Source organism: Rana temporaria, chromosome 6, assembly GCF_905171775.1.
Source record: "Rana temporaria chromosome 6, aRanTem1.1, whole genome shotgun sequence".
Taxonomy (NCBI): Eukaryota; Metazoa; Chordata; class Amphibia; order Anura; family Ranidae; genus Rana; species Rana temporaria.
The window spans coordinates 24515958-24541766 of record NC_053494.1 but is presented as its reverse complement, the minus strand read 5'-3'; the positions used below and the strand labels follow the sequence as shown (position 1 = coordinate 24541766).

At 43.6% G+C, this 25809-nt stretch overlaps 1 protein-coding gene across 1 annotated transcript in view; it reads left to right on the top strand.

Annotated features, from left to right (window-relative positions):
- The first annotated feature begins 4846 nt into the window (after nt 1-4846).
- The window catches only part of HS3ST6 (heparan sulfate-glucosamine 3-sulfotransferase 6), a 79436-nt gene continuing 58473 nt past the window's right edge, over nt 4847-25809 (top strand). The window contains exon 1 of the mRNA XM_040356464.1: nt 4847-5500. Within this exon, the coding sequence (XP_040212398.1) occupies nt 5076-5500 (425 nt within the window). The 5' untranslated portion in view covers nt 4847-5075. The remainder of the gene's footprint in view (nt 5501-25809) is intronic.

Sequence of the window (25809 nt, the reverse complement as noted above, 5' to 3'; positions counted from 1 at the left end):
AGCTCCCGGCTCCTTCCCTCTGTTTGCAAACTATATCCTTATTCTTGAAGGGGGCCCTACTTAAAAATAAAACTTAAAAATAAAACTTGCATCCCCCCCCCAAATCCATACAAACAATTTCAATGCATGCAGCCTGGTCGGCCAGGAATGAGGGTACTTTGCCAGGGGGGATTCCCCGGCAAGTATCCTTTCTCAGTGTTGATGAGGTCAATGACCTCTTCTCAACAACCCTGGCCCAGTGTGGTTGGGGGGCTCTGTGGTTGAGGGCACTTATTGGAATTGGGAAGCCCTCTTCAAAAATAAGGGGTCCCTCAGATTCTTCCCCTCCCATGTGAAGGAGTAGGGAGTACACAGTATCCCTGGGTACTCATTCACAAAAAAATTGAAAAGTAGATAAAGACCAGGAAAAAAGACCACAACTAGCGTTGCCTTCCAAATAAACACAAGTAAAGGGGAAAACAAGAGGACTGGGAGCCCATGGAGGGCGTTCCAAGGAGGCAAAAAAACTCAATAAGAATTTTTTTATGTCAAAAATAGATTACATCTACATTACAAAAAGGATATCATTTCGTGTAGATTAGGGGGGCCAGTTGTCGGGCAGTAAAACCGCAGTTTATTTGCATATTTTTACTGCTCCCTCCATCTGTGTGAAGGAGCCCTTAAAATGGTTGTAAACCCTTTACAACCACTTTTTTCTACAGGTAAGCCTATAATAAGGCTTACCTGTAGCTACCCAGGATTTCTCCTAAAGCTGCATGGTTTAGGACAGGGGTCTCCAAACTTTTCATACAAAGGGCCACTTTATCTTCCTTCAGACTTTAGGAGGGCCGGACTGTGACCAAAAGGGGCAGAAAATGTCATGAGCCCAGCATCGGGGAGAATAAATATGGCCTCTGGGTTGGTGGTCAAATGGAGGAGGAGTATTCCCCCAAATAGTAGGAGGAATAGTATCCCATCATTGGTATCCGTAGAAGATATAGTGCCCCATTGTTGGTGTCAGTGGGAGGAATAGTGCCTCATATCAGTGGAAGGAATTATGCCACAAGGGCCAGATTAAGGCTGGCAAAGGGCCACATCTGGCCCTCGGGCCGCAGTTTGGAGACCCCTGGTTTAGGAGATATCTCTTGTATCGGCACATGCGCACTGAAGCAACGGCACGTCGTGCCATTGCTTCAGTTTGACTGTGTCGTTACCAGCGGCTCCCATGCACATGCGCGGGAGTGACGTCATGCGGCTCCAGCCAATCACAGAGCGGAGTCCGCGGACCCCGGAAGCAAGAGGGGCAAGAAGATGGACGCAGCCTGCACAGAGGACTGCGCTGGATTTGTTTGCAGGTAAGTGTCACATGCTTTTAATTTGCAAAAGAGGAAGTAAAACCCATCAGGGTTTACTTCCTCTTTAAAGTATTTTTTTTTTTTAAAAGCTTTATTTAAAACTCCACATATATACATAGTCACATTACATTACATTTCAACTAAAGGCAAAACTTTTATTTTTATTTTGGATAGAATGCAGAGCGATAAGAAGACCTGTCAGTTTTAATTGCTGCCTGTGTCCCCATTAGGGAGATTCACCCTCTCTATTTGTTCTGTTTACCATTATCATTGAAAGTAAAAGAAAATCCTAAATTTTGGGTTGTCCCCAGAAAAGTAATAGAGGGCAAATCTTCCAATGGGGACACTAGTTCTGGTGACCTCCTGATCCCCAAGGAATGCCCCCAATTTGCAGAGATTTCCTCTTACTTCCTGTTTTTGGGACAGGAAGTGAAGGCAAATTCTCTGCAATGGGACACAAAGCGAAAAAAAAAAAAAAAGAATCTGACAGGGGTTATAACCCTCCCTTGCTTTATCCAGAATAAAAAAAAAGTTTTGGCTATAGTTCTACTTTAACTGTTTTGTTACATTGTACAGCATACCTGCCCTATACGACATTTAAAGTGTAAGTTCAGCTGTACAGATTCATATCCTCTGAACAGAACATACCAGCGCTCCTCCTTTTTTCAGTGACTGCACACATGCAGCTGTGAGTCCTCTCCACAAAAATCACTGACCCCCTGATTCCCCTCTGTCCTGTTATTTGCAAGGATAGGCTGGATGCTACAACCGTGCGCCCTCTAGCAGCTGCTTCAGGCCCTCCAAATGCTCAATACAACATTGAGGTGTATGGAGGACATAAGTGAACTGTCATTGCTAAACTGTCTTTTAGGAAAATATTCATTGCCTGGCTCTTATCTTATCCAAAAGGCTTCTGTGCTTTCTGAGTCCCTGACATGGAAAAAGTACTCAGGTTGGGAGATACATGCTGGACCTAATTGAGGGGCTTAGATAGTATTGAGACCACAGACAGCCAGGGAGCTAGCATTTCCAGAGGAAGGGCAACAGTAACAGTGTCTCGATTTCTCTACAGCTATTAAATGTCCCCTAAAAGACAAAGCAACAGGTTCTCTTTATTTTTCCTTTTTCAGCAGCATTAGGTGGAGTAGCAACTTATACAGAGCTCTGGACTCTCCAAGTGACAGTTCTGATTGGCTAAACTATCTATTTCTCTCCACATCATTCTATCTATCTATCTATCTATCTATCTATCTATCTATCTATCTATCTATCTATCGATCTATCTATAATTTATCTCATTCTTTATTTTGTATACTGAATTATTAATCTGTCTGCATTTTTGTTATTTATTATACTGATTTATCCTTTATATATCTCTTAATATATCTTTCTTTATTTTAATTACGAATTTCCCTTTTTATTAACCATTCTACTATACTACTTTACCTGCCTTCTTTATTTCTATCTATCTATCTATCTATCTATCTATCTATCTATCTATCTATCTATCTATCTATCTATCTATCTATCTATTCTTTCTCCTTTTCTTCATCAATCTATATTGTATATTACCTTTCTTTCTTTCATCTACCGGTATATCTATCTATTCTTTCATCAATCTAACAGTGTAAATATCTCTTCTTTCCTTTCTTTCCTTCTATCTATCTATCTATCTATCTATCTATCTATCTATCTATCTATCTATCTATCTATCTATCTATCTATCTATCTCTTTTTATTTATTTATTTCTTATCTATCTATCTATCTATCTATCTATCTATCTATCTATCTATCTATCTATCTATCTATCTATCTATCTATCTATCTATCTATCTATCTAAACCTTTCTTTCTTTTATCTAATATTGACCAATCTATCTCGTCTTACCTTTCCTTCTTTCATCTATAGCTATCTATTTTATTTTTTTCTTTCATTTTATCTTTCTTTCTTTCATCAATCTATCGATAGATAGGAAAGGAAAGGAAAGAAGATATATCTATTGATAGATTGATGAAAGAAAGATAAAATGAAAGAAAAAAATAAAGAAAATAGATAGATATAGATGAAAGAAGGGAAGGTAAGACGAGATAGATTGGTCAATATTAGATAAAAGAAGGAAAGATTTAGATAGAAAGATAGATAGATAGATAGATAGATAGATAGATAGATAGATAGATAGATAGATAGATAGATGAGAAAGAAAAAAAGAGGTAGATAGATAGATCGATAGAAAGAAGGAAAGAAAAGAAAGGAAAGAAGAGATGTATATTGATAGATTGATGAAAGAAAGAAAAAACTAAAGAAAAAAAAAAAAAAATATATATATATATATATATATATATATATATATATATATATATATATATATATATATATATATATATATATATATATATATATATATATCTACCTACTTCTTTTCTTTCTTTCTCCTTTTCTTCATCAATCTATCTCGTACCTTTCCTTCGTTCATCTATATCTATCTAAATCTTTCTTTCTTTGATCTAATATTGACCAATCTATCTCGTCTTACCTTTCCTTCTTTCATCTATATCTATTTTCTTTCTTAATTTTCTTCTTTCTTTCTTTCATCAATCTATCAATATATATCTCTTCCTTCCTTTCCGTTCCTATATCTATATATATATATATATATACATCATTTTTTTCTCCTTTTCTTCATCAATCTATCTTGTCTTACCTTTCCTTTTTTTTCATCTATATCTATCTATTCTTTCTTTTTTTACCTTTCCTTTATCAATCTATCTTTCTCTTAATTACTAATCTACCTCCTTAACCCTTCTACTATGCTTTATTTCCTTTATTCCTCTATTTCTATCTATCTATCTTGTATCTAAATTGAGCAATCAGCTTTCAATGTTTTCTTTCTTTCTCTATCTATCTATCTATCTATCTATCTATCTATCTATCTATCTATCTATCTATCTATCTATCTATCTATCTATCTATCTATCTATCCATCTATCTATCTATCTATCTATCTATCTATCCATCTATCTATCTATCCATCTATCTATCTAATAAAGACATATCCTTATGCATCTATAAATACATCTTCCTTTCAATGGGCTTTTTCTAGTGCATTGCAGACTTTGTGAAGTTAATTGACCTTCTCCCCCCCCCCCCCCCCCCCATGATCCCTTCATGAGTCGGGTCCAGTCTCCAGTCATACATGTCGCAGGTTCTAACCCTGTCCCATTTTCTCCCCAAACATACAAAGTTATGTGACTGTCTATGTTGTGGCCGGCTGATGCACAGGATTGATCAGGTATGCTGAGATCTGTTCTGGAAAGTAACATTGTACCATGTGATGTGTTACATTGTGGAATGTGTAGACATTGTATACTGATGAGAAGTATTGACAGGTAAACATTTGATGTGAGAAGTTCTGATGGAAGCTGTGCTGTGGAGGGATGTTAGGAGGAGCTGTCAGATGTCCCCCCCCCCCCCCATACACTCCCCCTAGCAGGCAGCACAGAGCACACTGCACTCATGAAAACTCCAGCACTGAGTGCAGACAGTCCATGCACAGAGCACACAGTCCTATCCTCATCCTCCGGCTTCTCTCCTTGTGGATCTATGGATGGATGATGCTGTCCCCCCCCCTCCCCTCCCCCCACACACCCCCTTTCCTAGGACTTAGCTCTCAGCACAGACTCGGGTAGAAGTAGTGGGCACAGCAGTGCCATGCCTGCCCTCCGTGCCCCCCGGACCCACTCATGGGATGTGGCACCCTGAACCCCACCATCGGATCTGCCGGCCACCTGGAAGCGCTGCGGGCTCAGCCCAGAGTCTCCCTGCTGCTGACTATGATCTTCCTCTTCACCTTCTTCTTCTACAGCCTGAGCGGCTCTTCCTGTGACCCCCAATTGTACGGACAGTCGGCTCCGACCCTCCTGGACTATCATCAGCCGGAGCTCAGCCCGGGGAGAATGAACAGGACCCGGGACCTACCGCACAGAACTCTCCCCAGTCACAGCACCTACGGGACCAAGACCTTCCCCCAAGCCATCATTGTGGGGGTGAAGAAGGGGGGGACCCGGGCCCTGCTGGAGTTCCTCAGGGTGCACCCCGATGTCCGGGCGCTGGGCGCTGAACCCCACTTCTTCGACAGGTGCTACGACAAAGGGCTGGAGTGGTACAGGTGAGGACCAGACATCGCTTCTGTCTATGTATCCGATATTACTATCTATTCTCTCTCTATGTATCCGATATTACTATCTGTTATCTGTCTATGTATCCGATATTATTATCTGTTATCTCTCTATGTATCCGATACTACCTAACACTATTATTTTTTTTTCTTTTTCTTGCTTTCTTTTTCTCTTTTTCTTCTTTCCTTCCTTTCTCTGACCTGTTCATCTATCTATTTATCCATCAATCCATCTATTACCTATCTGTTGTCAACTATATAGTTTTCTTTCTTTCTTTCTTTCTTTCTTTCTTTCTTTCTTTCTTTCTTTCTTTCCTTCTTTCTTTCTCTGACAGATCTGTTCTCTATCTATCTATCTATCTATCTATCTATCTATCTATCTATCTATCTATCTATCTCTGACCTAATTTCTACCTATCATTCTATGTATTTCTTTCTTTCTCTGACCCGTTCTTTATCTATATCTCTCTGTCTCTTTCTATCTCCACTTATCTTTGCTTCTATCTTTTCTTTTTTTTCAATTTTTGTTTACTAATATATGGCTTTATTTTAAAACCCTTCTACCTATAGTAGGGATAGTAAGGATAAGAATGGTTGTAGGAAGGATAAGAAGAGTTGTAAGGAAAAGAAGAGTTGTAGGAAGGATAAGAAGGGTTGTAGGAAGGATAAGAAGAGTTGTAGGAAGGATAAGAAGGGTTGTAGGAAGGATAAGAAGAGTTGTGGGAAGGATAAGAAGAGTTGTAAGGAAAAGAAGAGTCGTAGGAAGGATAAGAAGAGTTGTGAGAAGGATAAGAAGAGTTGTGGGAAGGATAAGAAGAGTTGTGGGAAGGAAAAAAAGAGTTGTAAGGATAAGAAGGGTTGTAGGAAGGATAAGAAGAGTTGTGGGAAGGATAAGAAGAGTTGTGGGAAGGAAAAGAAGAGTTGTAAGGAAAAGAAGAGTCATAGGAAGGATAAGAAGAGTTGTGAGAAGGATAAGAAGAGTCGAAGGAAGGATAAGAAGAGTTGTAAGGAAAAAAAGAGTTGTAAGGATAAGAAGGGTTGTAGGAAGGATAAGAAGAGTTGTAGGAAGGATAAGAAGAGTTCTAGGAAGGATAAGAAGAGTTGTGGGAAGGATAAGGAGAGTTGTAAGGAAAAGAAGAGTCGTAGGAAGGATAAGAAGAGTTGTAGGAAGGATAAGAAGAGTTTTGGGAAGGATAAAAAGTGTTGTAAGGATAAGAAAGGTACCCAATCATATACCAGAATCTACCTTCACATTCTATAAGGATGGATCAGCAGTTCTGTAGGGAGGCAGGGAATGGGATGATCCAGGCAGCAACATTCATTCTTTTGCCTTAAATCAGAAATATAAAATCAGAGATCAATAATGTAGCATCGGTCTGCAGACTCCAGAAATAATTTGTTGCTGTGTATTGTAAATTGTAATGCGTTCGCTGAGGACATAGCAGTGGAAAATCAGTAAATTTAGCACCTTGTTTTTTACATCTTGTATTTGACCGCAGAAACCTGGAGAGTGCCAGGAGCTCTATAGACTCTGTGCTGAGTCTGAATGCTGGGTACTTTGACAAGCCCATTGGATATTCCTGAAATGGTTCCATAGTTAGTGCCCTTTGCATTATATAGTTAGTAAAATTTGTTGATATGGCAGATGCAGATGCTGATGGGGAACTATTCCTCCCCCTGACACCAACGATGGGGCAGAATTCCATTCATTGACACCAACGATGGGGCAGAATTCCATCCATTGACACCAATTATGGGGAACTATTCCTCCCCCTGACATCAACGATGGGGCAGAATTCCATCCATTGACACCAATTATGGGGAACTATTCCTTCCCCTGACACCAACGATGGGGCAGAATTCCATCCATTGACACCAATGATGGGGAACTATTCCTCCCCCTGACACCAACGATGGGGCAGAATTCCATCCATTTACACCAATTATGGGGAACTATTCCTCCCCCTGACACCAACGATGGGGCAGAATTCCATCCATTAACACCAATGATGGGGAACTATTCCTCCCCTGACACCAATGATGGGACAGAATTCCATCCATTGACACCAACGATGGGACAGAATTCCCTCCATTGACACCAATGATGGGGAACTATTCCTCCCCCTGACACCAATGATGGGACAGAATTCCATTCATTGACACCAACGATGGGGCAGAATTCCATCCATTGACACCAATTATGGGGAACTATTCCTCCCCCTGACATCAACGATGGGGCAGAATTCCATCCATTGACACCAATGATGGGGAACTATTCCTCCCCCTGACACCAACGATGGGGCAGAATTCCATTCATTGACACCAACGATGGGGCAGAATTCCATCCATTGACACCAATTATGGGGAACTATTCCTCCCCCTGACATCAACGATGGGGCAGAATTCCATCCATTGACACCAATTATGGGGAACTATTCCTCCCCCTGACACCAACGATGGGGCAGAATTCCATCCATTAACACCAATTATGGGGAACTATTCCTTCCCCTGACACCAACGATGGGGCAGAATTCCATCCATTGACACCAATGATGGGGAACTATTCCTCCCCCTGACATCAACGATGGGGCAGAATTCCATCCATTTACACCAATTATGGGGAACTATTCCTCCCCCTGACACCAACGATGGGGCAGAATTCCATCCATTAACACCAATGATGGGGAACTATTCCTCCCCTGACACCAATGATGGGACAGAATTCCATCCATTGACACCAACGATGGGACAGAATTCCCTCCATTGACACCAATGATGGGGAACTATTCCTCCCCCTGACACCAATGATGGGACAGAATTCCCTCCATTAACACCAATGATGGGGAACTATTCCTCCCCCTGACACCAATGATGGGACAGAATTCCTTCCATTAACACCAATAATGGGGAACTATTCCTCCCCCTGACACCAATGATGGGACAGAATTCCCTCCATTAACACCAATGATAGGCAACTATTGCTCCCCCTGAAACCAATGACGGGGCAGAATTCCATCCATTGACACCAATTATGGGGAACTATTCCTCCCCCTGACACCAATGATGGGGCAGAATTCCATTCATTGACACCAACGATGGGACAGAATTCCATCCATTGACACCAACGATGGGACAGAATTCCATCCATTGACTCCAACGATGGGACAGAATTCCCTCCATTGACACCAATGATGGGACAATATTCCATCCATTGACACCAACGATGGGACAGAATTCTATCCATTGACACCAACGATGGGACAGAATTCTATCCATTGACACCAACAATGGGACAATATTCCCTCCATTAACACCAATGATGGGGAACTATTCCTCCCCCTGACACCAATGATGGGGCAGGATTCCTTCCATTGACACCAATGATGGGGAACTATTCCTCCCACTGACACCAATGATGGGGCAGAATTCCTTCCATTGACACCAACAATGGGGCACTATTCCTCCTAATGACACCAAGGATAGGGCATTGTTTACTCCCACTGGATGCCAAGACATTTTCTACTCCCACTGGCTACAGTTCAGCCCCCCTAAAGTCTGAAGGATAGTAAACTGGCCCTTTGTTTAGAAAGTTTGGAGACCCCTGATCTTCTCTATACATACAGTAGGGGGAGCGTTGTCACCATAGGACAGGTAGTGTGTTACTGGGCAGGTGAAAAGCCTGTACAATGGTAGGTGACCAAAGCAGGGAATCCTCACTGCTTTTCCAGTTGTAGATTCCATGGTCCTGCCCTGCCGTGTCTAATTTTCCAGAAGGGTGGAATTACACTTTAATTCTTCCGAAGCATCACTCATTACGACCGAGCCTCAGAAAAGCAGTCAGTGTGTCAGATGAGACGGCCTTATCACAATCTATCTATTTCGGCATTATATAAGGCGTCTTTTTTGGTAAATTAATCCCGGGATTTATTAGCTGTGCTGTGCCGGCTGAAGCGGCAAAATTTATTGTTGGGGAAATATATCCGATCGCCAAGGTTGCTAGAGAGGCAAGCAGGTCTGTCCTGGAGTTTAAACCAAACGGCGGCGTGCAACGACTAGAAGCTGCATTTATGTATGCGAACTGCGTTTTATTTAATCTTTCTGGCCAATAAAATGATTTAACGCCCGAGCACTTGACATGCCTAAACATGTTTAATGGCATAAAGTGTCAACAAGCGTTTTTTTTCCCGCCCAAAACGCTGCTGCCAGGAGGAAAGGCGTCTAGAAGAGATGGCCAAATGCCTAGTGTGTATGAGGCCTAAACGCTGATGTTTAACTCCTTGGCGCCGGCTGCACGCAAATATGCCGCATCTCAGCCGGCTGGGTCTCAGTGCCGAGTGGCCACATATTTGCGTGCAAAACAGTGCTGTGCAGGGAGCACGTGCCCTGCGCGCCCCCAGCACGGATACCGGTGGCTGAAGGAAAACTCCTAAATTCAATCGGGAGATTTCTGATCATGTGACCGCCTAGGCAAACAATCACGGCAGTCACATGACCTTAAGCCCCGCCACTCCCCCTGGCATGTAAAACCCCTTAAGGGGCCAGTAGGCACCTGCTCCAAGGGGTTAAAGGCCAACTCCATCTAAAACACCCTGGTTCACACCAGGGCGGCTTTCAAATTGTGCTACTTCAGTCATGTTCCTGTAAGGGGAGAGTAACGCACTAAACGCAGGGCCGTCCACATAGGCATGCGCACAGGGTGTGCCAGGTGTGCCTGGGCACACCATAATCGCCCTGTGCTGTGCAGATTCCCCCTGCTGCTTGTCTGCAGAGAAAGAGACTGGGGAATCTTTGTCCTCAGTCTCTTTCTCTGTGTCAAATGTGAGACATCAGGGGTCTGTTTAGATCCCTGATAGTTCACCAAGTGGGGCTCCTAAAAAATAAAAAAATAATTATTGTAAAAAAATGATAATAAATAAATAAAGAATAATAATAATAAAAAAAAAAATCATTGTAAAACAGTAAAAAAAAATAATTAAAAGACACTACTGACACCAATCTCTGCCCTACTGACATTGTCCCCTGCTCTACTGACACTGTGTATATATATATATATATATATATATATATATAAATATAAACAGACCTATGTGAGTTTGAGCTTTGGGGTGCACACCCTTATGCGCACACCTATGGCCGTCCACATGTCTGCACTTTTGCTCTTTTTTTTACTATGCATTTTTAAGCATGTTTATGCCTTTTCCATTAGTCGCAGCGTGTTTCCAGAGTGCGGTTTGGTGTTTTTAATGTTCATTTTCTATTTCCTGTCCACTGTGCAGCTGCATGCTTTTTTCAAGTGTATGAAAACCCTAAAAACACTGTGTTTGACATAAAACAAAATCACTGTTTATACTTCTCTTAAGAAAATTTGTTTTGCTAATCTGTTGCAAAGTTCCTTATCTGGAGATCCTACCAGTAACAGCACTTTCTGTTGCAGGCTGACAACACTAAGTCACTGCTTTGCAATTAGCCATCTGCGTTGTCAGCCTGCCATAGGGGCTCCTTCAGTTGGTCGTTGGGCTGCCTTTTAGGTCTGCCCATGCCTACTGTAGACCTGTTCTAGAGCTGGGGGTGTATTTGGGTAAGTTTTCTTTTCTATTGCGTTCTTTGTGGTTTTTGGTCTTTTTGTGTATTTGATTTTTTTTTTTTTTATGTAATTTAAGTTTTAAAAAAAATATTATCTTTTTTTTACTGTCCGATTTTTTTTCTTTCAATTAGGGGCCATTTTTTTGTCACCAGAACAGGTCCAGTAAAGTACAGTAATCTTCAGCATCCATTTAAAACTTATTAAACCCTTTAAAAAAACAGCAAAAGCCAACCAAATTTGACTTATGCCTTTGACTCTAATATACAGTTAGGTCCATAGATATTTGGACACAGGCACAATTTTCATACTTTTGGCTCTGTATGCCACCAGAATAAAATGAAACAATACAATTTGAAATGCAGACTTTCAGCTTTCAGACATGTTCGGTCGTGTGTACATGTCCGCTGGAAGCCTGTCCGTCGGACATGTTCGGTCGTCTGTACAGACTCACCGGACATGTCCGATCGGCTGAAAGCCCCCGCATGCGTCGAAGTGATTCGACGCATTCGTGGAGGCATTGACCTTCCAGGGCTCGCGCACGTCGCCGCGTCATCGTCGTGGCGACGGCGCGGCCACGTCACCGCGTATCGTGTCTGCACGGATTTCTGTCTGATGGTGTGTACAACCATCAGACAGAAATCCGGCAGCGGACGCAGCGGACAGATCCGCTGGTGTGTACGAGGCCTAAGATAAAACACACTCCATTAAGATACATTGACGATATCTCTATAATTGGAAACAAGGAGGCAGAACCCCCATATGTTTTAGATACAGGAAAACATACCTATACGCAGAGGTGTAAATAGGCCTGCGCGCTAATCCTTTCCTTGGCAAACGTATCGGCTGTCGCCAGTTGCCATATACATCTAAATCCGGTTTCTTTTTAAAGTTTTCTCTAGCAGCTGGTCTGTATTGAATGCGAAAAGCCCGCTCTTCAAGTATTCACAGAATCAAACGTTTTCCCTCGCACTGTAATAATTAATAGTGTTTGATCTCCCGTGTGTGCCCCTGCCAAACAGACTGTAGAAGTTTGTAAAAAATGACTTTGGAGGAATAGCAGATGCAGTGGTGAGTGGTCCTGGATGAAAAGGAAGTGCGTTTTTTATTTGGTCATTGTATGGAGGAAAAGCTGGCTTTCATTTCTGAGATTTCCCTCCGATATCTATTTTCTGAAGACTGGCATTGCACCGTAATAGTTCTATGGTGTAGGCCGTGTATGGGGCTTTCAGAGGCTGTCACAACTTATAAGACAGCTAAGAATTCGAGAATTATAAAATACCATTAAAAGCCCAACTCCATATTTTTTTCATTTTGGATGGCGCAAAGCCAATTCAGAAGCTTTGTCAGAGTTTAATAACGGAAAAAGAGAACACTTCCTTCAAATAAAAGTAATGAGGGGCACGCCAATGGTGTCCTGGAACTTCAGTCAAAGTTTTTGAGCAGGGAAGAGTAACATATAGCACCCGCTGCAAAACTCCCACCTTGAGCTATGAAGCTAACGTGTTTCATCCATATACTTAGGCCCTGCTATGGGTGAAACACGTTAGAGGCATGACTGAAGATGGGAGATTTGCAGTGTGTGCTATATGTTACTTGTGTTTTCTCAATAAACTTGACTTAAAGGGGTTGTAAAGGTAATTTTTCCCCCCCTAAATAGCTTCCTTTACCTTAGTGCAGTCCTCCTTCACTTACCTCATCCTTCCATTTTGCTTTTAAATGTCCTTATTTCTTCTGAGAAATCCTCACTTCCTGTTCTTCTGTCTGTAACTCCACACAGTAATGCGAGGCTTTCTCCCTGGTGTGGAGTGTCGTGCTCGCCCCCTCCCTTGGACTACAGGAGAGTCAGGACGCTCTCTACGTTGCAGATAGAGACAGGAGCTGTGTGTTAGTGGGCGTCCTGACTCTCCTTGTGGTTAACTCCCAAACTGCAATTGTCATTTTCACAGTAAACAATGCATTTTTAATGCATTTTTTGCTGTGAAAATGACAATGGTCCCAAAAATGTGTCAAAATTGTCTGAAGTGTCCGCCATAATGTTGCAGTCACGAAAAAAAAATCGCTGCTCGCCGCCATTAGTAGTAAAAAAAAAAAAATGAATAAAAATGCAATAAAACTATCCCCTATTTTGTAAATGCTATAAATTTTGCGCAAACCCACCGATAAACGCTTATTGCGATTTTTTTTACCAAAAATAGGTAGAAGAATACGTATCGGCCTAAACTGAGGAAATTTTTTTTTTATATATATATATATATATTTTTGGGGGATATTTATTATAGCAAAAAGTAAAGAATATTGCATTTTTTTCAAAATTGTCGCTCTATTTTTGTTTATAGCGCTAAAAATAAAAATCGCAGAGGTGAACAAATACCACCAAAAGAAAGCTCTATTTGTGGGAAAAAAAGGACGCCAATTTTGTTTGGGAGCCAGGTCGCACGACCGCGCAATTGTCAGTTAAAGCAACGCAGTGCCGAATCGCAAAAACTGGCCGGGTCCTTTAGCTGCCTAAAGGTCCAGGTCTTAAGTGGTTAAAGGAACCTATTTAGAAAATAAAAACGAACCTTTACAACCCCTTTAAAATTACATTTTTAAAGGAGAAATTCATATTCTGATTAAAGCAAATTTTAGTTAGACAGTGCAAATATCAAGTTATATTTTTCAATGCAACAGGCAGCATGGTGGTTTAGTCGTTAGCACTTTTGCCTTGCAGCACTGGGGTTCTTGGCTTGAATCCCAGCCAAGATACTATCTGCATGGAGTTTGCATATTCCCCCCTGTGTTTGTTTGGGTTTCCTCCAGGTATTCAGGTTTCCTCCCCCACTCCAAAAACATGCTGGAAAGTTAATTGGCTCCTGTCTAAATTAGCCTTAGATTGTAAGAAGCTTGAAGAACTTACAGGGAGCGATGTGAATATACAAGGCCAGATCCACAAAAGAATTACGTCGGCGTATCTTTCAAATTTTGCGCGTCGTATCTTTGTTTTGTATCTACAAAACAAGATACGACGGCATCTCGGATCGATCCGACAGGCGTACGTCTTAGTACGCCGTCGGATCTTAGGTGCAATTTTTCGGCGGCCGCTAGGTGGCGTTTCCGTCGAATTCCGCGTCGAGTATGCAAATTGGCTTGTTACGGCGATCCACGAACGTACGTCCGGCCGGCGCATTTTTTTTACGTCGTTTGCGTTCGGCTTTTTCCGGCGTATAGTTACCCCTGCTATTATGAGGCGTACTCAATGTTAAGTATGGCCGTCGTTCCCGCCTCGCATTTTGAATTTTTTACGTCGTTTGCATAAGTCGTTCGCTGAATAGGGATTTGCGTAGAATGACGTCACCGTCTTAAACATTGGCTTGTTCCGGTTTCATTTCGAGCATGCGCACTGGGATACCCCCACGGACGGCGCATGCGCCGTTAAAAAAAAACGTTGTTTACGTCGGGTCACAACGTATTTACATAAAACACGCCCCCATCACATCCATTTGAATCCCGCGCCCTTACGCTGCCAAAGATACACTACGCCGCCGTAACTTACGGCGCAAATTCTTTAAGGATTCGGAAAAAAAAATAAGTTACGGCGGCGTAGTGTATCTTAGATACGCTGCGCCCGGCGGAAAGATGTGCGGAGGTACGTGGATCTGGCCCACAGTATGTAAGGTTCTGTGTGAATTGTTGGTGCTATATAAATACCTGTAATATAAAATAAGGATTTTTAAGACGCAAAGAAAAGCGTTAAGTCATCATCATTTCAGGTGGTCGGAATGCAAAGTTTCCATACAAATATAGCACAGGCTCCTCTATTTCCAAGTCCCAGGCATGTGTGTTACATGAGGAGCCCTTGTGTTCCTGATCTGTGTTCTGATTTACAACCCTCATGACAGCCATGAAAATGCCTTCTCTGCTGCCGTGAAAAGAGAAAGCCCCCTAAGTATTTTCTGTGTATCGTTCGCGCCACCTACAACACCACTCGCCATTCAAGAGCGCAGCTTGTGACATAAGTGTGAGACACAACAAGACGCTATGTACCAACAGGCCCCAGAATTTAAAGGATCGATCAGTGAAGCGGATTATCAGTGCTGAGGCATTTCCCACTTTCTTACAATAGACCTTTCAGGATCGTAAATGTGTCTGGACCATTCCTAGGCTTGGAATGAGGTGACCTATGACCTTCGGCCCCCAGGCAGTTGTTATTTTGGAGTATAGTTTCTCTATTAGGGCTAACAAGAGGGTCACAGCCTTTGTAACGTGCGAAATGGCAGATCTGAGGCCTTAGGTGTCAGGGTTCTTAAAAGGTGCCAAGTTTATGAGAGGCCTCTAGAATATTAACTTGACCATTGTGCTTTATACTGCTCCAGCTTAAAGAAAGTCCCTTCTGAAAGGGCCAGAAGACCATAGAGAAGGTTCCGCTTTTCTATTGGTTTGGGGTCAGTTTGTGGGGAGTTCATGTCTTAGCAGGCACCTTTTTGACCCTTTCAAATGCTCCCTGGTCAAGCATGCTCGGCTGAAAGTTCAGGCTGTGGTGCATCTTATTCTTAAAAACAAAGGCCCGGATTCAGATACAATGGTGTATCTCTGGGCGGGCGTAACGTATCTCAGATACGTTACGCCGCCATAAATTAGGGCGCAAGTTCCGTATTCAGAAAGGACTTGCGCCCTAAGTTACGGCGGCGTAACGTATGTGGTTCGGCGTAAGCCCGCCTAATTCAAATGTGGATGATGTGGGCGTGTTTTATGTATATTAACTGTGACCCCGCGTATTTGACGTTTTTTTTACGAACGGGGCATGCGCTGTTCGTGAAAAATCCCAGTGCACATGCTCGAAATTACGCCGCAAATCGTCAATGCTTTAGACGTGAACGTAACTTACGTACAGCCCTATTCACGAACGACTTACGCAAACGACGTCAAATTTTAAAAACTCGATGCGGGAACGACGTCCATACTTAAAATTGGCTACGCCTCATATAGCAGGGGCAACTTTACGCCGGAAAAAGCCTAACGTAAACGACGTAAAAAATGCGCTGGCCGGACGTACGTTTCTGAATCGGCGTATCTAGCTCATTTGCATATTCCTCGCGTAAATATACGGAAGCGCCACCTAGCGGCCAGCGTAAATATGCAGCCTAAGATACGACGGTGTAAGACACTTACGCCAGTCGGATCTTAGGGAAATCTATGCGTAACTGATTCTCTGAATCAGTCGCATAGATACGACGCCGCACACTCAGAGATACAGCGGTGTATCCGGAGATACACCGTCGTATCTCCTTTCTGAATCCGGGCCTCAATATTTGGGGGGTTCTGTGTAATTTTCTAGCAAAAAAATTATGATTTTTACATATAGGAGCGAAGTGCCAGAATTGGCCTGGTTGTCAAGTGGTTAAATAAAAAATAGAGGGCCAGATCCACAGCCGCCGAGCGCAACTTAACTTTTCAGAGTTAAGTTACACTGCCGCAAATCTCCCAAGTTAGGTGCCGATCCACAAAGCACTTACCTGGAAATATGCGGCGGTGTAACTTAACTCCGTCCGGCGCAAGGCGTTCCTAATACAAATGGGCGATTCCCATTTAAATTAGGCGCGCTCCCGCGCCGGACGTACTGCGCATGCTCCGTCGGGTAACTTACTCGACGTGCATTGCGCTAACTGACGTCGCTCCGACGTCATTTGCTTAGACGTTAACGTAAATGGCGTCCAGCGCCATTCACGAACGTCTTACGCAAACGACGTAGAATTTAAATTTCGACGCGGGAACGACGGCCATACTTAACATGGCTTCAGAGTCCTAGGGCTGAGCCCTAGTTTTACGCGGCGTAACTCGACGTAAACGACGTAGAATTAGCGCGACGGGCCCGTCGGAACGTTCGTGGATCGCCGTAAGTGTTCATTTGCATATTCTAGGCCCGCCGCAATGGCCTCGCCACCTAGTGGCCGGCCTAAAATTGCATCCTTAAGATCCGACAGTGTAATTCAATTACACATGTCGGATCTTCTGCCTATCTATGGTAAACTGATTCTGTGGATCAGTTCCATAGATAGAAACAGGGATGCGACGGCGTATCAGTAGATACGCCGGCGTATCCCTTTTGTGGATTACCCCCAGAGTACACATAGATTGTTAGCTTATAGGGTAGTCAGTCCCAGTGTTCCGTATATTTGTTTTGTATATTATATAGTGTTTGTTTTACTCTCTTTGTATAGTGCTATGCTGAGGCTGTTTACATCAATAAAATAGAAATTAATAGTGGTCCCCGATCTTCTAAGTCGACATTGCCCAGGGCGAGCTTGACTACACCATGTCCCTGGAAATTATTCTAATATGTGGGCGTTCTCCCGGATCGAAAGGCAGAATTGAAATACTGTCCTGAATAGAGCACATCTTGGAGCTATTGTAAGTGACATACAAGTGGATTAGTCTGAGTGACAGAGACGGGCAATTATGCCACTCAGTATAACTTGACGGGGCAACTTAAGGTCAACATTGAAAAAGTCTGCGGTGTACAAAGGCATCTATGAGCTCCCGAGGGGTTTGTTCCTGACACATATTGATTGCACAGACCAGGGGAAGTCAGTCTTTACATACTAGAGATCCAAGGAATGTAGCGCCATCAGTGTCAATTCTTTGGGAATGAACCTGCTAATGTTCTGATGTGGCCAAGTGGGACATCCTCCAGCCACCCTAGGAGACATGCTGGTCATGGTCCATCCTTTTTCAAACTTGAAATAATATATATACTTAGGTGGTGCAATGGTTCTATCATTTTAAACAAAAAAAGCTATAACACTGGACATAAAGTAATAAAAATATAATCAACACAACCAATACACCAGGGGACTCCAGCCAATCAATATTATTAACAGGCTTAAAGGCCACTTGGAGTTCCCTCTGGCCCAACCACTGATTGGCTGATTGGAGTAGCGATGTCAGAACTAAAAGCAGACCGAGGTTATTGTCGCTACTTTTTATTGCCTGTTTGTTGTTTTTTGCCCAAATATTAACATAAATGTCGGTTTGTTACCTGAATTTTGTCACAACTATCCCTTTGTTACTCAAGTAGTGCCTAAATTGGCAATTTGTTGCTCTTGTAGTGCCTTGATTGCTCATTTATTGCCAATATAGGCCCGGATTCACGTAGAGCCAGGGGAGGGCTGGCAGGGGGGGCAGGGTGGAAATCTCCCCCTGGGCTGGTGACACTATGCACAGCCACCGGCCGCCACTACCAAATGCTGTTTTTGCAGAGCAGGAATATGCCTGCTGGAGCTCTGTTGACACAGTTCACGGCCGCTGCTCACCTCCCACTGGCGGACTCTGATGTAAGGGGGGCCTCTGTGCGGACTCTGATGTAAGGGGGGCCTCTGTGCGGACTCTGATGTAAAGGGGGCCTCTGTGCGGACTCTGATGTAAGGGGGGCTACTGTGTGGACTCTGATGTAAGGGGGGCCTCTGTGTGGACTCTGATGTAAGGGGGGCCACTGTGCGGACTCTGATGTAAGGGGGGCCACTGTGTGGACTCTCATGTAAGGGGGGCCACTGTGCGGACTCTGATGTAAGGGGGGCCACTGTGTGGACTCTGATGTAAGGGGGGCTACTGTGTGGACTCTGATGTAAGGGGGCCTCTGTGCGGACTCTGATGTAAGGGGGCCTCTGTGCGGACTCTGATGTAAGGGGGCCTCTGGGCGGACTCTTGTGATCATGAAAAATCTTAGACTGTTTTCCTCGATCCATCACTTTTCTACGCTCTATGGGCCACTTGACTGGACGTGCCCCCCAGGCCTAAGGCTGCCAGCCCTCCCCTGCGTAGAGCCGCGTAAAATTGTGCGGGCGTAACGTATCTGATTTACGTTACGCCTCCGCAACTTACACGGGCAAGTGCTGTATTCTCAAAGCACTTGCTCCGTAAGTTGCGGCGGCGTAGCGTAAATCGGCCGGCGTAAGCCCGCCTAATTCAAATTTGGATCAGGGAGGCGTGTTTTATGCAAAACTACTGTGACCCGACGTGATTGACGTTTTTGCGGAACGGCGCATGCGCCGTCCGTGGAATTTCCCAGTGTGCATTGCTCCAAAGTACGCCGCAAGGACGTCATTGGTTTCGACGTGAACGTAAATGACGTCCAGCCCCATTCACGGAAGACTTACGCAAACGACGTAACTTTTTCAAATTTCGACGTGGGAACGACGGCCATACTTAACATTGGCTGCGCCTCATATAGCAGGGGCAACTTTACGCCGGGAAAAGCCTAACGTAAACGTCGTAACTTTACTGCGTCGGCCGCGCGTACGTTCGGGAATTCGCGTATCTAGCTAATTTGCATACTCGACACGGAATTCGACGGAAGCGCCACCTAGCGGTTAAAAAAAAATGCAGTTAAGATCCGACGGTGTAAGAGACTTACGCCTGTTGGATCCAATGGATATCTATGCGTAACTGATTCTAAGAATCATACGCATAGATACGATGGGTCAGATTAGGACTTACGGCGGCGTACATGGCGCTGCGCCGTCGTAAGTCCTTTGAGAATTTGGGCCATAGTGTTCTGTTTGCTCGTTTGTTGCCCCTGTATTGCCATGATTGCACCTATTATCTTTATTGCCCATTTGTTGTCCATATATTGCCATGCATGATTGCCTATTTGCCATGCCCGTGTATTGCTATGATTTCCATTTTGTTGCCCATGTATTTATATGTTTACATATTACCTATTGCCTTTATTGCCCATTTGTTGTCCATGTATTGTTCATATATTGCCATGCATGATTGCCTATTTGCATGCCCATGTATTGCTATGACTTCCCTTTTGTTGCCCCATGTATTTATATGATTACATGTTTGTTGCCGATGCTGATTGCTTATCTATTGCCATATATTGAACCTGATTGCCCATTGGTTGCCGGTGTTTTGTCTTAATTGCCCATTTGTTGCCAATAAATTTCCACAATTGCACATTAGGCCGGCCATTCACCTTTTAAAACTTGGCCGGTTCAGTAGGAACTGGTCAAGATTTGAAACATTAGTGGGCAGGTGAATGTACCAATCGATCGATATCAATCAATAAACTTGGGTACAACCAGCCTGCTGGATTCGCTTACGATTATTGCAATAATCACTGTCACTGTCACCCCCCACCCATTGGGAGAAGACAATGGCCCAGCAGGAGGGATTCCCACAGCAAATTTCTTTCCTGCAACCCGTGGTTGCAGGAAAGAAATTTGCTCCATGTATGGCCAGCTATAGTTGCCCATGTGTTAACCTGGTTGCTTATCTATTGCACATGTATTGTCTTGACTTCCCAGTGTTGCCCATGAATTGTCCTGATCTCCCATCTATTGCCCATGTTTTGTCTAGATTGCCCATTTGTTGCCCATGTATTTCCACAATTGTCCGTCTGATTTCCATGTATTATCACAATGCCAGTGTAAAACCCATGTATGCCACAACTGGCTGCATATTACCATTATTATAAGCAAATCCCAGGCTTGTCACTGTCAGATCACATCTCTTGCCACTCTTGCCACTCCCCTAAGTGTCTGTGCTATGCGTGGTACTCTTCCCTCTACAGGATCTCAGGCTGACAGGTGTACGAAAGTTCCCAGTTAGGAAATCCACCTTGCCAAAATATACCGTAAATTACTTTTGCTCAGGTAACCATCGCAATAAAAGCGCAGATTGTTTATTCTTTAACCACTTAAGTACCGCCTCCTGCACATATACGTCGGCAGAATGGCACGGCTGGGCACAAGCACGTACAGGTACGTCCTCTTTAAGTGCCCAGCCGTGGGTCGCGGGCTCACGCCCCGGTCCAAAGCTCTGTGACCGCGGGACACGCGGACCCGATCGCCGCTGGAGTCCCGCGATCGGTCCCCGGAGCTGAAGAACGGGGAGAGCTGTGTGTAAACACAGCTTCCCCGTTCTTCACTGTGGCGCCGTGAACGATCGTGTGTTCCCTTTTATAGGGAAACACAATCGATGACGTCACACCTACAGCCACACCCCCCTACAGTTAGAAACAGACACGAGGTCACACATAACCCCTTCAGCGCCCCCTTGTGGTTAACTCCCAAACTGCAATTGTCATTTTCACAGTAAACAATGCATTTTTAATGCATTTTTTTCTGTGAAAATGACAATGGTCCCAAAAATGTGTCAAAATTGTCCGAAGTGTCCGCCATAATGTCGCAGTCACAAAAAAAAATCGCTGATCGCCGCCATTAGTAGTAAAAAAAATAAAAAATTTATAAAAATGCAATAAAACTATCCCCTATTTTGAAAATGCTATAAATTTTGCGCAAACCAACCGATAAACGCTTATTGTGATTTTTTTTACCACAAATAGGTAGAAGAATACGTATCGGCCTAAACTGAGGGACATTTTTTTTATATATATTTTTGGGGGATATTTATTATAGCAAAAAGTAAAAAATATTGAATTTTTTCAAAATTGGCGCTCTATTTTTGTTTATAGCGCAAAAAATAAAAACCGCAGAGGTGATCAAATACCACCAAAAGAAAGCTCCATTTGTGGGAAAAAAAGGACGCCAATTTTGTTTGGGAGCCACGTCGCACAACCACGCAATTGTCAGTTAAAGCGACGCAGTGCTGAATCGCAAAAACTGTCCGGGTCCTTTAGCTGCCTAAAGGTCCGGGTCTTAAGTGGTTGAACATACAGCGCACTTCCATATTAAAGTAAAGGTACAATTTTTTTTCCTAAATAGCTTCCTTTACCTTAGTGCAGTCCTCCTTCACTTACCTCATCCTTCCATTTTGCTTTTAAATGTCCTTATTTCTTCTGAGAAATCCTCACTTTCTGTTCTTCTGTCTGTAACTACACACAGTAATGCGAGGCTTTCTCCCTGGTGTGGAGAAAGCCTCTTGAGGGGGGAAAGCAGGAGCGTCAGGTCAGGACACTCTCTACTTTGCAGATAGAGAAAGGAGCTGTGTGTTTAGTGGTCGTCCTGACACTCCTGCTCGCCCCCTCCCGCCTCAAGAGGTTTTCTCCACACCAGGGAGAAAGCCTTGCATTACTGTGTGGAGTTAAAGACGGAAAAACAGGAAGTGAGGATTTCTCAGAAGAAATAAGGACATTTAAAAGCAAAATGGAAGGATGAGGTAAGTGAAGGAGGACTGCACTAAGGTAAAGGAAGCTTTTTAGGGAAAACATATATTTCCTTTACAACCCCTTTAACTGCAATGTCAGCTGAAATGCAAACTTGTCGTAGCACATTTTTGGCATAGTCAGCTCTGCATGGGTCCTCTATGATTCTCTACACACGTTGAAAAATGCAGAACGTTATTGGCTGTAAATAAAGCGATTTTTCATTTTACAGTTATATATTAATGTGTGAACATAAGGCAGACACAGGAAAATATGTGGGTGGGGATTAGGGGGGGGGGGGGTTGATGAAGATTTTTTTCGAGACTTTACCCATAGAAGGGCAAAGTTTGCTATGACAATCCCAAAAATCTGAAAATACGACTTTCCATTTTTTTCCTTAATGTTATCCATTTTTGTATCCCACACTCCTTTTGCCTAGTTTAATTCAGAGACAGTGGTGATGCTTTTCAAAATATAATTCAAGGCATAGTCTATATTTTACCAAAATGTAATAAATGCACCCACATTAACCACTTGCCCACTGGGCACTTTCACCCCCTTCCTGACAGGCAACTTCACAGCTTTAATTTTTCTTAATTTCTGTAAATTTTTTTTGCAAATAAGTATTTTTTTTTCTCCATTGATGTGTGCTGATGAGGCTGCACTGATGGGCACTGATAGGCTTCACGGATGGGCACTAATGATCACTGATGAGGCACTGATTGGCACTGATAGGCTTCACTGATAGGCTTTACTGATGGGCACTAATGAGGAGCCACTGATGGGCACTGATGAGGCTGCACTGATAAATGGGCACTGATAGTTGGCACTGAAGGACACTAATAAGCTGCGTTGTACATATAAATAAAAAGCACTAAATATTGTAAAAGTGATTGTAAAACTTTTTTTTTTTTTTTAAATAACAAGCATGTCATACGTTTTGCACAGAGTGGCCCCGATCTGCGAATTCTGGGGTCCCTCGGCGGCTCTTGCGGCTCCTCCCCACATCAGATAACCCCCTAGGAGAAGCGCTCTCCCGGGGGTTACCTTTCAGGCATGCTCACCGAGTCATTCATTCGGCGTCCATAGCCCTTGAATGTATGACTTGGCCCCGCCCCCAGGTGCCCGGTCATTGGATTTGATTGACAGCACTGCTATCAATCTGTCCAATCAAGAGCAGGGACCCCTGTGGAGAGAGGGAGAGTGCATCACCGCCGAGTGAATTCCACGGCTCAGGTAAGTAAAACGGGGGGGGCTGCGGAGCCCGTCACTGCCAGAAGTTTTTTCACCTTAAAGCGGTGGTTCACCCTCCTTAACATCAGTCTAGCATTACATTCGGCATAGTAGCGCGAGCTACAGTATGCCTATCTGTATTTTTCTATCCCCGTACTCACTGCGCTATTGCACATTGAAGATTCCGACTCCCGCGGGGAATGGGCGTGCCTATGGAGAGGGAGGATGATTGACGGCCGGCTCTGGCACGTCACGCTCCCCGAAGACAGCCGGAGTAGGTCTCGGCTCTTCACGGCGCCTGCGCACAGGCTATGCGCAGGCGCCGTGAAGAGCCAAGCCTATTTCGGCTATTTCCGGAGAAGCGTGATGTGCCAGGACAGGCCGTCAATCACCTTCTCTCTCCATAGGAACGCCCATTCCCCGGAATCTTCAATGTACAATAGCACAATGAGTACGGGGATAAAAAAATACAGATAGGCATACTGTAGCTCGCGCTACTATGCCGAATTTAATGCTAGAGGGAAAATTTTTTTTTTTTTTTTTTATATAGGGTGAACCCCCGCTTTAATGCATAGGATACAGAGGTTGTGCTTTCTGGTTCAGGTACTGCTAGAGGGAGCAAGTCCCCAAAGACCCCTTTGACCCACCTGTATTTAGGGGGTCCACCAACTTTGGTAAGAGGACATCCACCAACTCTGGTAAGAGGACATCCACCAACTCTGGTAAGAGGACATCCACCAACTCTGGTAAGAGGACATCCACCAACTCTGGTAAGAGGACATCCACCAACTCTGGTAAGAGGACACCTTTTAGGGTGTTGGTGATTGGCCTCTTTAGTGAAGGGTAGGGGATAACATCCATCTTCAATTTTTTGGCTGTTGGAACCACACATCTTTCACAATTTTTATTGCAGGACTGTTTTTCCCGTTGGATTAATACATGATTACTATATACGATATATAGTACAAGATAACTATAACATCAAGAAGTGTGTGTGTGGTCTCTCCCTGATTTGGTACCCTGGACCTAGGCCCTACCTACATGCCCTTACCCCTTGCACTGCAGCTAACTGACTAGTTCCTTGTGCTGTTTCTGCCCCCCTCAGGTTGAGCTCTGCTTTACACTGCTTGTAATTACAAAAATACATTTAAAGCGGAGGTTCACCCTCAAAATGAACTTTCCAGCATCCTTAAAGCGGAAGTAAACCCATCAATTTAACAGTTTGAAAAAGCAGTTACATTCCTGGCATGCCGGGATTGCTAACTGTCACATTGGTTGTGCTCTCAACCAAGCTGTCAAGCCATCCAATGGCTGGTGTCATAACTGATCATATGTGCAGCATCATGGCAGTTGAAGATTAAACAGAGGCCAAGACGCGCCTTAGCAGCCGTCAATCAACTCCTCTTCGCTTAGAAACGCCCATTCCCCCGCAGGATTCCCCGCTCGGAGCCGGAAAACAAGGGCTCATATAACGATAAGTACAAGTAAAAAAAAAAAAAAAAACAGCATACTGCAGATGTTAGCAGTATGCTACAGCTAATGTCAAAAAGTGGATTTTTGAGTGAACCTCCGCTTTAAGCAGGGGTCAAGTCCTGGGGAAAAAGATCCACTCCCCCACCAAAAAAAAAAAAATGATACGCTCATATGCATAATTACTAAACAGCATGTTTTGTTTTTCGAAAAAAGTAGCAAGTTCTTTCTAAATTCCGCGATAACTCACGGCAGACCTCCGCAATGTTTCCTGGGAACAATGACAAAAGCTCCCAGGAGACATTGCGGCATCGAGGAAGTGACGGAATACCCGCACACTACCCGATGAATCCATATACAGGAAGCGGCCAGTAACATAAAGGATTACTAAGGTTCGCCTGCCCCTGACAGTGACTCGAGCTGGGCATCGCCGCTTAGTGTAGGATTGGCTCGGGCGGCTCGGCTGCTCTAGTCCTGCAAAGGGAACTGCGTTCCTGCTGTGAAAAAAGTGCAGGAACTCCGTTCCCACGCGTTCCCGCAGGACTTGAGCCCTGCATTTAAGGATGTAGTAATAAATACACAACTGCATTAATTTGTCTTTTATATCTGCCATTGAATTCAGCTTTAATCTCCCAAATAAAACAAGCCTAAGATGGCTGCTTATACCATTACACATATGACAGCAATGTTTGTTCTTACATGCGTGCCTTCTTGATGTGTCCCAGTCATCTTAAAGTAAATTGATCCCATAAATGTACCTATGTAACGTGAGCTGGTTAAAACTTTGCACTCATATTTTCTTTTACAGAGCGCATAATTTCTTAGCCGTTAATCTATATTTTTGATCTCTTCTCCATTATCTTGGAAATTTGACTAAAGCGTTAAAGAGGCTACTCTATCCTGATCCCCTGTAATCCCCCCGAAGAT